This window comes from Littorina saxatilis, linkage group LG15 (genome assembly GCF_037325665.1).
Source record: "Littorina saxatilis isolate snail1 linkage group LG15, US_GU_Lsax_2.0, whole genome shotgun sequence".
Classification (NCBI taxonomy): domain Eukaryota; kingdom Metazoa; phylum Mollusca; class Gastropoda; order Littorinimorpha; family Littorinidae; genus Littorina; species Littorina saxatilis.
In genome coordinates, this window is record NC_090259.1 from 36,870,234 (window position 1) to 36,882,980 (window position 12,747).

General features: G+C 45.3%; 1 protein-coding gene across 3 annotated transcripts in view; it reads left to right on the forward strand.

Annotated features, from left to right (window-relative positions):
• Positions 1–12,747, forward strand: part of LOC138949227 (hamartin-like) — a 55,075-nt gene that overhangs the window by 30,760 nt on the left and 11,568 nt on the right. For all 3 annotated transcript variants that reach the window (XM_070320994.1, XM_070320996.1, XM_070320995.1), the window contains exons 12-18: positions 532–674; positions 1,636–2,194; positions 2,535–2,678; positions 3,884–4,050; positions 4,744–4,874; positions 7,075–7,171; positions 8,164–8,259. In XM_070320994.1, the coding sequence (XP_070177095.1) occupies positions 532–674; positions 1,636–2,194; positions 2,535–2,678; positions 3,884–4,050; positions 4,744–4,874; positions 7,075–7,171; positions 8,164–8,259 (1,337 nt within the window). The remainder of the gene's footprint in view (positions 1–531; positions 675–1,635; positions 2,195–2,534; positions 2,679–3,883; positions 4,051–4,743; positions 4,875–7,074; positions 7,172–8,163; positions 8,260–12,747) is intronic.

Consider the following 12,747-nt stretch of genomic DNA (forward strand, 5'->3'; position numbering starts at 1 on the left):
TAGTCGGATGGTGAACCGCACACAGGGCTTAATCGAGTTATCGAGTTATTGCAAAAAAACCTGTCAAATAACCTACCAGCTGGTAGACATGATTTTGTGGTGTTGTTATTTTCAGATTTTGCTGGTAAAATACCGGAAATTTCTGTGTAACACTATCACTATCATCAGACGCTTTTGTACAAACTATGATCTTTACTTACCAAATTTTTTATATCGTCGTGCACTTGACCCCCATGCTTGGCGAGAGATTTATTTTCCAGAGTTAAAATATGTGCAGCCTATATTCGGTGTCAGAACATCCCCATGTGCATGCATGTGCATGTTAAAGATCCCAAGTTCACAGCCAAAAGTGTCAGGAAACATGAACAGACGCATGCAGGAGAGAAAAAAAAAAAAAAAGGACAGCGCCATAATGTATGGCAGTTGGCTTTCCCCAGGGAGAGAGCAACCTGAATTTCCATGAGGGTAACCTTACAGGGCTATATGATACCTTATCCTTATCCCGATCCTTATCCTTATTGTGTGTTGCAGACACTCTGGACCAGGAGGTGTCTCGCATCACGGAGGTGGATGAAGACATGGAGTCGCTCAGCAGCTGCGGCGGTGCCTCTGATGACGGTGCCGGTGCCAAGCACCTCAAGACTGCCGACTCCGTCATTCAGTTCATGAAGAAGGTACTGTAGTACAACTGGAACCCCCCTTTTAAGACCCCCCCAATTTAAGACTTCCTCCCTTTTAAGACCCTGTTTTCTCATTCGAAGTGTTCATAACCTCTGTAAAGTTACCCCCATTTTAAAACTCCCTCCATTTTAAGACCTGATTTTCTAAGATTTTTGGAGGTCTTTTATGCGGAGTCCTACTGTATCTGTCTGGCCTTTCCCCTGAACTGTTATTCAGTTGATAAAGAATGTAGTGTACCATCTGCCTTGTCTTATATCTGCACTGTGTTGGTCACTTCATGAAGAGAGCATTGAATGGTATATGCAGGTCTTGTGTTTGAGGGTTCTCACATTCATCTTTTTCCCATCAGAACTGGAAAGATATGACGATGGAAAAATCAGGTTCTGACGCTTATTAAGAGACACATTGATTCCCCTGTTCGTGGTTAAGCTTCTCTGCAGATTCGTCTCTGTTGTGGTGCATTGAATGTACTTTAGTCTTCTTGGAGTCAAATTCACCACAAAATGTTTCCTGAGGGGTCGACGTAGACAGACGTTGTTCTACACACGTTGAGTACTTTTTGGTCCTCCTCAGCTCTTTGGTTCTTACATTTCTGTCTGTTTTCTGTTGAAGCTTTCCTTTTGTTTCCTTGTTCTATCCAGCAAACAGCAATGTTCTCAGCTCTCTCTTTCGGGTGAATTACATTGGCTTCAGCAGTCTTAATTCCTACACATTTCTTGTTGTGCATGCAGAGCTGCCAACTGTTACACTTTCAGCGTAGCATATTCTTGGATAGAATGTGGATAAAGCCCAAATGTGGATATACACATTTTAGACAATGCTACACTTAAACACCATTTGCTATGTTGAAAATTCAAAAAAATATCTAAATTGCTACACTCGAGGCTTCACAAAGGTTAGCAGGTCTGTGCGTGTCAAACAGTGCTATTCTCAACAGTAAGCCTTGTGTTACAGGTGAATCGCATTCGCTTCAACAGCCTCACGTCACACAACAGCGAGCCTCTGGTCTTCACCCCGGAGAAACACTCACATCCCGGCCGCGCGCGATCCTGCCCCCCTCTCAGACGCAAACCTCTCTCCGCCGACCCGTCCCACAACGTGACCTTCACCACATCCTACGCCAACAACGTCAACTCCAAACTGGACACCGTGTCTGAATCCGCGGTGGCCATCCACGCCAGAAACGATGCAGGGGGAGAAACCAGCTTCCTCAGCACGCAGCTCTCGCAGGAATTGTGCAAGAGTTTCAGCAGCAGTAAGGATGGGAGTGAAGCCAGCTCGTCCGGCCACACGCGCACCTGCACCTGTCAGTGTGGGGTGGGGGCGAAGGAAGGGGGGGAGAACCCCTTGCGACACGTGGAGATGTTAGCGTCCATGTTCCAGTGCATGCTAGCGCCGGTGAAGGTGGCGGTGTGTCGGCAGTGTCAGCACCCCATGATTGGCTGGGAGCCGGGAGAAGGTCACCACGGGGCGGCCAAGTCGGGAGGGGCGGAGACATGGATCAAGTGGTCTGGTGAGTTGAGTTTTGTTGTCTGCAAGCAGACCTGGGAACCCATATGGTTGTCTGAAATACGATCAGTACGGTTAGTGGAAAAAAATACGACGAACAAAATTCCTAGACTACTTTTCTTCACAAGCGCATCCTAAAGCCGATCGAAAGCCTATACTCGCCAAATCCTAGCCTTCATCGCGGTGAGCAGTCGCCGTGATGGAGATAGAACAGAACCTACCATCACATTTGAACAGCCTCCATTGTTGTTATATTCTAGTCCTTCTCGCCTGCAGTTTATCGTCCCATATATCATGTGAAATGTCGTGAGCTCTAACCCTGAGTGCTGTAGGTACGATTTCAGTGGCAGAGAGGGCGCTGTATTCCATGCTGTCGCCACCGGAACTGTTGGATCGGCACCTGGCTCAGGGCAGCGAGCTTCATGCCAAGGGGCTGGCACACATCCCTCTCACCAGCAGCGACAACATCTCATGGACTCACTTTGGAGGTTGGTCACATTCTCATGGATGTCGTTTGTTTTCTGTCATTGGCAAAACACTCAAACTTCTTTCAGCTCACCCAAAACTTTGCTGTTACAGTGGAACCCCCCATTTAGGACCTGCACAAATCTGATAAAATCAGGTCTTGAAAAGGAAGGAGTCTTAAAATGGTAAATTTACAGAGGTTGTGAAGATAAAATGTGAAAAAACAAGGTCACTGGGGGGTCTTAAAAGGGAGGTTCCACAGTCACATTCTCATGGATGTCATTTGTTATCTGTCATTGGACCGGCACTGTTGGCCTGGTGGTAAGGCGTCCGCCCCGTGATCGGGAGGTCGTGGGTTCGAACCCTGGCCGGGTCATACCTAAGACTTTAAAATTGGCAATCTTGTGGCTGCTCCGCCTGGCGTCTGGCATTATGGGGATAGTGCTAGGACTGGTTGGTCCGGTGTCAGAATAATGTGACTGGGTGAGACATGAAGCCTGTGCTGTGACTTCTGTCTTGTGTGTGGCGCACGTTATATGTCAAAGCAGCACCACCCTGATATGGCCCTTCGTGGTCGGCTGGGCGTTAAGCAAACAAACAAACAAAATCTGTCATTGGCAAAACGCTCAAACTTCTTTCAGTTCACTACAACTTCGCTGTTATTTCGTGGTGGGGGGGAAAAGTGAGGCTGTGTAAAGACTGCCTTAAACTTAAGATGGCAGGGGGGTTGGCCAGGAAAGTATTGTAACAAAAATGATAAATAATTGAGCAATGGCTTCCTTCTAATATAAAAAAAATCTGTCAGTTGCAATCAAAATCCATTGGGCTGAACGTGTGATGATTTCCTGTCTGGTATGTTCACACACAAAAACGATGAGACATCAGATGAAATCATGAGAGGTAGTACTGAATGGTTAATGATTTTTTGGGGGGAGGGGGTATTTTTACGCCAAAGAAAAACTAACACGCAATGTCAGAAATGTTTAGTTAAGGCTGTGAATTTCATTATGTTTTTTATTTGCCTTCAACGCCAGATGCAATCAACATAGGCAGGACTGATTGATCAGTGATTTCTTTTCCAGTATTTTCACACACAAAAACGCAAACACTGTCTTCTTCTTCTTCGTTCATGGACTTTTACGTGTATAACCGTTTTTAGTCCACCGTTTAGGCAGCCATACGCCTTTTTTGGGGGAACAAACACTGTGAATGTGATTTTGTACACCAGGCGGCCCACCACAGGACGAGATCAACATCCTGCGCGGGGAGATCCTGCTGCTGCAGAACCAGGTGATGTACGAGCGACACAAGCGCTCCAACCACGCCATGCGCAACCGTCGTCTGCTGCGTCGCATTGCACATGTCTCCGCCCTGGAGGAGCAGGTGCAGGCTCTGGTAGGTGTTGGGATTTACACAAAACATTTTTTAATTGATTTTGATTCTGATGCTCTCTGGACGGGCGCAATGGCCTAGTGGATAAGACATTGACCTCCGATGCGGAAGGTCGTGAGTTCAAATCCTGTCCGAGGCCGCCTGTTAGGTTAAGGGTGGAGATTTTTCCAATCTCCCAGGTCAACTTATGTGCAGTGTGTTGGACGGAAGTTCTTGTTCCCCCACTAAAGTATTCGGCCTTCACCTTGGTCCCGTTAGTTATGCTGGGTCAGGGGGTCCTGCAAGTCATCGTGGATAGTCCTGAAAGAACACATGTAGGAGCTGGGCAACTCAGTTGGTAGAGCTCTGGACTTGTGACCAGGATCACAGGTTTGAATCCCAGCAGGGACGGACACAGGTCAACTTTATGTGTAGACTCATAGAGGGTATCCATGTCCCACCCCTGTGTCACCACAGTGGCATGTAAAAGACCAATCATTCTGCCATAAGTGCAGGTGGCTGATTTACACCTGGGTAGCACGACTCTTGTTGCTGCTAGCTTTCCCCTGGGAGGAAGCAACCTGAATTTTCCAGTATTAGAATAATAGAGTACATTTCTTCAGCATTCGACTTTTCTTCTTCTTCTTCAGCGTTCGATGAAATAGAGTAAATGAAATGAAGTGAAAAATGAAAAAAGTGTTGATGTGTGTGTTGCAGAGCCAGCAGCTGGAGGACGAGGGGAAGGACGTGCAGAACCTGCAGGTGTCGCTCAAACTGCTGCAGGACGAGAACCACAAGCTGCTGCAGGAGAAGGACTCCGACGAGTATGAACGACTGGTCGACTTCAAGTCAGTACAGTGGAACCACCCTTTCAACACCTCTTACTTTTGCCTGCACTTTTCATTTTAGTAGGTGCTGGATACACAAAATGAACAACACTTTTTCTCAATTCAAACAAAGCCTCAATGCCCGGTCCAACCTGCGTATTGCTGGTCCTTACACTTGCGTTACGCCTTAAAGGCACAGTAAGCCTCCCGTAAACCATCACAGATACGGTCAGGCTTTTACACACAGTACAAACACCCTTTCATTTAAACACTCACCGATTGAGAACATCCTAGGTGCCCTCCGTAAAGAGCGAACAATTTTCAAAGAATTTATTTTTGCGTGGTTTATCTTACCCCTGAGCCATCGTGAACCCGTGTGATCCAGTTTCCCTTTTTCACAATGTAGTCGTCAGTTAGTCATTTGAATGCGACTCGATGTGAGCTTATCTACAATAGCACGTTTTTATGCACGAAACAAACGGCTGTGGTTCACAAGAACTCTAGCGATGGCTTTTGACTGTTGAGAGGAACGGCGATATGCATAAACCGTCGTCTGCTACGACCCTTGCGTGATCCTGCTTCCGGGCTTTTCTTTTTTCAAACTGTCAAAACTTCGAATTGTACTGATCTTGTCTTGATGAAAAAAGAATTCTTTTATGATTAAAGAATGTTTGTGTAACAAGCTGTCAATTTATTATTTAGATTTTAAAAGTTAGGTCTAGCGCAAAAACGCACCACGGTCCAAAAACATTCTGATAATCATCGATCCACGGCTATCGCCAGTTTACATCGATAGAATGAGACCCGAAGGGAAGTAACTCATTTTTGACAATCTGCAAAATTAATTCTTTAAAAATTTCTCGCTCTTTACGTAGGGCACCTAGGATGTTCCCATTTGGTGAGCGTTCAAATGGAAGGGTGTTTGTACTGTGTGTAAAAGCCTGACAGTATCTGTGATGGTTTACGGGAGGCTTACTGTCCGGGCGTGATTTCCCGGTAAGTTGAATATTCGCAACAGCCGTCCAGCACCAAAACGAGGCGTCATTGTTGTACAGCACCAAGTCCACGAAAATAAATTCTTTGAAAATTTCTCACGTTCGACAGAAAGCAGCCAGGATGTTCCCGTTCGGTGAGCGTTCAAATGGAAGTATGCTTGTACTGTATGTAGACGCTCGGGGAGCTCTGTGATGGTTTACGGGAGGCTTACTGTGCCTTTAAGATTCTCTTATGCAACGCCTTGTGCACGGGCTTACCATCAAATCATAAGCTTAGAACTAACTCTATTCCTCATGAATCTTTTCATTGCTTGGGGCGAGTTGACCAATCAGAAGAGGCCAGGCAGTGATGCCGTTTCGCAATTTCGCTAAGTTATTGCGAGTCTTTAAACAAGATGGCGGATTTCAATTCAGTTTTCTTCCTCCTCACAATTTCGCTAAGTTATTGACTTGTGAAGAAGTCATGAAGCACTCTGGACCACATCATTTGAGTGTTTCAACAAGAATAAGTACAATGACACTGTATAATAGCTGTCTACTCGGAGAAATTCCGTACGCCGTACGGAGCCAAGTTGAACTATGAACATTTCATAAGCGTGTGGCCACTCTGCAAAATCCTACCCTATGAGAATGTTCACAAGGCAATGCATAAGCCGTTAAACATAACACAGATGTGACCATTACTTAAGTGACACATATTATGAGGTAAAATGAAGCCTTTAGTCTGTTGTTTGTATGAAGAACAACTGACATCACTGAGGCTCTGACGGGCAAGAAAAATTAGCATCTTTTGTGCAGAACAAGTAGTCTTACGGACTACACAGGCTAGGCTACAGAGAACACAAGGATTCTGCTTTCACACATAGTCAGCACTCCTCTGCCTCATTAACATTGGTTTTCACAGTATTATGACTCACACAAAATGTAGTACAAAGGAAGACCCCCCCCCCTTTTAAGACTCCCCAATTTAAGACTTCCTCCCTTTTAAGACCCTGTTTTCTCAAACTTTTTGTTCATAACCTCTGTCAATCTACCCTTTTAATAAGACCTGGTTTTCTCAGATTTGTGGAGGCCTTAAAGGGGAGGTTCCACTGTACAACGGAACCCCCTTTTAAGACTTTTTAAGACCTTGCTTTCACAGATTTTATATCTTCTTTCAAATGAATTCCCTCTGCATTGTGGTACAAGTACTTGCCATTTGAGTGATGTGTGGGGATTGTTTTCAGGACAACCATTCAGCAGAACAAGGATCTTGCGGAAGCCAATGTGGAACTCAAGAACCTGCTGCTAACCCAGAAAGCGGAGAATGACGAGTTGAAAACGGTTTGTATTTTCCTTCTTCTTTTCAAACGTACAATATCAAAGTGATATCAATGTGTTCAATAGAAACGATTCATATTTGTCTTTTTAAATGCTTAAAAGGTGAAGTTGAGGTAGGCCTATAGCCTGTTTTGGCCATTGGAGAACGAGATGTAAGAGATCTCGACTAGCTTCTCTCTTACTGCCTTCTCCTTTCAAAGATACAATATCAAAGTGATATGTATCAATGTGTTCAATAGAAACGATCGATATTTGCCTTTTTTTAAATGTTTAAAAGGTGTAGGCCTGTAACCTGTTTTGGTCGTTAGAGAACGAGATGTAAGAGATCAGAACTAGCTTCTTTCTTGCTGAATTCTCAGATACCCATTTCCACCTGGCTTGGCTGGAGAGTGTTTGTGGAAATGGGGTGTGTGTACGATCGTGGAACCCAGTCCACCAGTGTGAGATGCGCATACTCCACTGTGCCACTTCCTCTCCCCCAAATACTAGAATGCTTGCTGGCTTGCCTGTTTTTGTGTGTGCTTTGCTTCCCCCATTTTCTTTATTTTTATACTGTTTTTGTGTTGGATGATCGTTTGTTCTGTAGTGATTGGTAAGTAAATAGACAAATTCCGGAAATAACACTGTCAGGTTTGTATTGGTTGTGAAAGAGTGAGTGCCCTTGCTTTACTCGGACAAACATCACACGGTTCCTGTACACGTGTTGGAGACACACCCTCTTGCTAATCACTGACGTTTCACAAATGGAAAGAAACTGATGTTACGTACGCGCGCAGGGTATCGACTCTCAGAATCGCACTTTCCCCGAGAGCAATGCATAATGTTTGGACCGATTTCTCTCCTCTCTCCTTGCTTGTTTACTTCAAGCACGTGTGGCCAACAGCAGAAGTCGAAATATTTGTCTGAGCTTCAAGAGGCATAAATGTGCCGAACGGTCACGCAGCAGTGACAGAGTTATTTACAAAATTCCTCTATTGTTGATGTTGTTTGTGCAGGAGCTGCAGCAGGTGAGAGCCAAGTCGTTTGAGCTGGAGAAATATAACGACATGCTGCGCTCCGACATGGCTTCCGTCCACAAGTGGAAGAGTCAGGTAACACATGGGTATTCTGCTTTTCTTTTTTTTCCTTCTCTCAGTCCGTCTTTCTTCTTTTCTCTTTTTCTTTCATGGCATGTTTGTTCCTTCTTCTTTTATGCAGCGCAAGTTAGCGGAATGCACTCAACCCTTGTCTTCATGTCACATTTGAGGAGTACCTGTATTTCTTTCGAATACATCACCTCAATTTAACTAATAGGAGTTACCTTACTTACGAGTGCTAGACTGAGAAGCGTCCTATGTTACCAGTACTAGACTGTAAACAAGGTCGCTAACTCTAGATTTCCGTCGGTATACCATTTAGGGGAGTAGTCTCCCTTTGTCGGTAGTACCCCTCTGCGCATGTGCCAATGCCCATAATCCCCAGTTTCAATTTCTTGCTACGGGGAGCTAGACGTGTATTTAGACCTTTCCCGTCTAAGAAGACTTCCTTCACAGGAACTACAACTTTCACCTTCAATCACGGTTTGGGCTTTCCTTTTTAAGGGCGATTACTACGCCCGTATACATTCAATGATTCATCACGTTGAACAACGTAACGAACCGTGAAAATGAAAGTGAAACGGCTTAAAAATGTAACAAAGTTACTTGGTCATAAGTAGAAGGTACTTCAATCATCAATGATACCTTGTTGACACACAGAGCCTAACAGGCTCCGTTACTTGTCTTTTAAAACTAGTGAACATGCAATTGAACGACAACTATTCTTTACTCAGTCGTTACGAATGTCGAACAGATATTTACAGCGGTTGGACCGGTTTCATTGGCGCAATAGAACTCCGCGAACGATAACTTACCTTGCAGCTTTCAATGGAAAGCAACGGCAGGTCACCCTACACATCAATGTAGGAATACGAACAAGACCTTCAACTTCGAAATTACCCAGAAGTTTTTTGCGTTTTAACAGCTTTTTATCGACAACAGCGAGGTTTACCAGGTGCGTTATCCCGACCGGAAGCGCATTTCTGATCCGAATTTTTAGGCGTACAAAGTACCGAGCGCCCGCGAAGGTTACATACGGCGTATGAATACTTCTGTCATTACAAACTGCGATGACTCTTGCGGGCAGCGTAGATACGGAACGCAGTACGCTTGAACGCTGATTGAACTGAAGGCACAGAGCGCCCGCGAATGTTACATACGGCGTATGAATACTTCGGTCATTACAAACTGCGATGACTTTTGCGGGCAGCGTAGATACGGACCGCAGTACGCTTGAACGCTGATAGAACTGAAAGCGGGTTGTATCGAAGAATAACAACAAACCTCGCCCGCTTGGAAAGAAAACCAAACACTGAGATTGAGACATGCGCCTCCGGGAATATTACGGAGGGAACTTCCTTTACTCTCAGAGAAAGGCAAGTAATTCTCTCTCCTATGTTTCTGGGAAACGGTGTTTTCTGCGGTTGGCAGATTATGGTTTTGGTATTTTTATCAGATGATCATGGTGGACTCACAGAGACCACGTGGTGGTACTTCTTCAAATTGGATAAAGAATACTTTCCTTGCCAACTTAACTTGATTAACTTGTAAACTTGTATGCGTGCATACATACACATTATATATGAGTAAATATATATTAAAAAAAAAAAAATTGACAAGGAAGAATTAAAGTGTATGCAAACACAGATGGGACACCTTTATTGGGATATAATCCTTTTTTTCTTGGCAAAGGGTATCAAAGAAGTCAGTTGATGTTACAAATTCCATTTTCATGGAGTGTTTAAATCAGCTATCTGAGTGGTAAAAGATTTAACTTATGGTTAAACTCAAGTGTTTACACTTTGAGATTTACACTCAGCTAAAATCTGTTGATACCACAGTGCCAGGAGACAGCTCTTCAAATTCAATTAGAACAGGCACACATATATACTTATGTTCTGTTCCAGTGCACAGTTGATGTACATTACACTTGAATGACATGTTATGAATAATATACAGTTGAAACCATGCCTTAGGGGCATGAATAAACTTGGTTGTTAACACATGAGTATTACACTCAGCTGAGTTTTCACAACATGCAAGATCGAGCAAGGCTCTGAATAATACTCACAGGTGAGTTTCCTATAATGTTGTCATGCCTCTACTTATTCCTGGTTCGTAGGCAAAACCTAAGCCTCTGACCTTTAACAAGGCCACATCTCTACTGTTGTCACCTAATCCTACGACTAGGTTCTCAGAAGTAGACAACAGGACCTAACAATAAGAGGCCGCCCTTAAATAACACTGGCTCTAGTCAGGTTCATACAAGGGATACAATGTTTATCATTTCATATTATGGAAAATATAACATATTTGCTGAACGGATGTTGTTACAACACACAATTAACTATGCCTCCTAGACAGAGCGGCTACTCTCATGAGAAAGGTACTGGATAAACTCTTGGCACAACCATGCCGTTATCAGTACGAGGGGGAATTAAGTCATATTGACATGTATTTATATATACGTAGACATTACCAAACAGACAATGTCGGGCGCTCTGGGGGAATACCTCCAGTAAGCACAGGAAGAGACAGGCTTCCTTTTCGCCCTGATAACTCCCAGGATCGTTGCGACAGCTTATGACAGACCCTCCAGCTGTCAGGCAAGACGTCCACTGGGCGTAACATGAGTAGAATCTCCCTGAGGTAGCTACAGCCTCGTCTGCAACCTCTCCCTTGAGGTGACCCCGAAACACGGCTGTTGACAGAACTGGGCCCCTCCCACCACTATCTTTGCCAGGGTTCCCCATCATGATGGTGGCTTCATGCATTTTGACTACCAGTATTCAGTGCTGCAAACTGCCTGTAGCGATGCTTCAGCACCGGAAGGACAGCTCCCGCCCCCCATTGCCTGTCTACCACCTCCTGACGGACTGAGGAAGACCTAATGTTTAACGCTCTTGGAACTAGACCAACACTTCACGCCTGACCATATTCAGCAGTGCCCGGCTACACAGAAGTCTGGGAGTGTGAGGAGAATGCCTAGAGCCTCCTAGTTATCTTCATCACATGGAATGGAGAGCTAATGGTTAGAGGCTACAACCTTCACACCGGGGAGCCGCCCTACCAGTAACAAGATGGCACCTGCAATCTGCATACAGATCACCAGTCAAACAGCGGTGGACAACTGAACAGGGTATGGTAGTCACATCAGTTTCCATGCATACTGCAAGCTCTTGAGGTCTCTAGATGTCTCCTTCGGATACACAGCTACAAGACAGACACTGCGCACCAAGATAAGAGGAATCAAAGTGTCTCAAGACATTTGCCTGAGGAAACGACTCTGAAGATCACTCACACTTGGAGTGGAGCTTGTTCAACAGGGTAACAGGCCCAAGAATCTTGCCATACAAGCGTCGGGCAACACGGGTGAGCATGTTCAGGCTACATCACAAGGCGGGGAGCTGTTGGAGATAACGCAGAGACGGGGGAAGAAGTGCTCTGAGAACGTCAAGTACAGATTGCTTTCATGACCTGTGGACGGACCCAGCGTAACAACTTGTAAGAGTTGCCCCTTCTTCCTGAATGTCATCTGACACCCGCATCAGCCAGGGGATGATGATAGAAATGTCAGATTGTACAGTCGACACTCAACAGAGGATGTCCGACACCTGTAACAGGTCACATCTCGACTGATAATGGTAACAACTCTGGCAGAAGCATCAACAGGAGAGACGACAGTAGACGTCCTAGAGAAGGGATGGGCCGTTTAAGATCACTGGGCAGGTGCCCCTGAGATGATCAGCAGCTTTTGGAAGACAACCTACCCCAGGGTCAGGCAGTCCTTAGGCTACAAAACCTCATGGTTATCTTCCTTGGACCAAGTCAAGAACCGCCCTGATATGGCGCTTCGTGGTCGGCTGGGCGTTAAGCAAACAAACAAACCAAGTCAAGGCAAAACCCTTCAACAGGGACAGCACTCAACCTACGTCATGCTTCAGAGACGGACAGACTTGACTAAAGAGGGAATGTCTCCCGAGGTGACTCCGCCCGTTTTTCCATGGACTTTCCAGGAAGGACACTGAGAGATAGTCTGAGGTTTGGCCAGCCATCCGCACTATGAGATCCATGGGCCAGATTTCATAGATCAAGGAGGACCTCTCAGCCCATGCGGATTGATTAGTGCTGCCAGACATCTTGGACTGGGTAAACCATACGTCCCTCCATCATTGAGTCAAATTTTCCTGGAACAAGAAGAGCTTCCTCTACCTTTAGGGGTATTGGGTACGGCCACAGACACACTTGGATTTGGGAAGGCTCAGCCACCCCTTCCAACCGAACCTTGAATTGGACAAGCTTCGTTTGCCTCTTACAACTGGCGCTCTAAGATCCCTGGACCACAGAGATAAGACCTAGAGGTATTCCTCCCCCGAAAGGCATAATGAGTGCGGCAATACCTTTGACAGTGGGTGAATGTGTCCATCCCATCCATATGTAGACTCTCAGATGCCTGGACTCAAAAGCTAAAGGAGCTGGAGGAAAGAGACACAGTGAGATCCT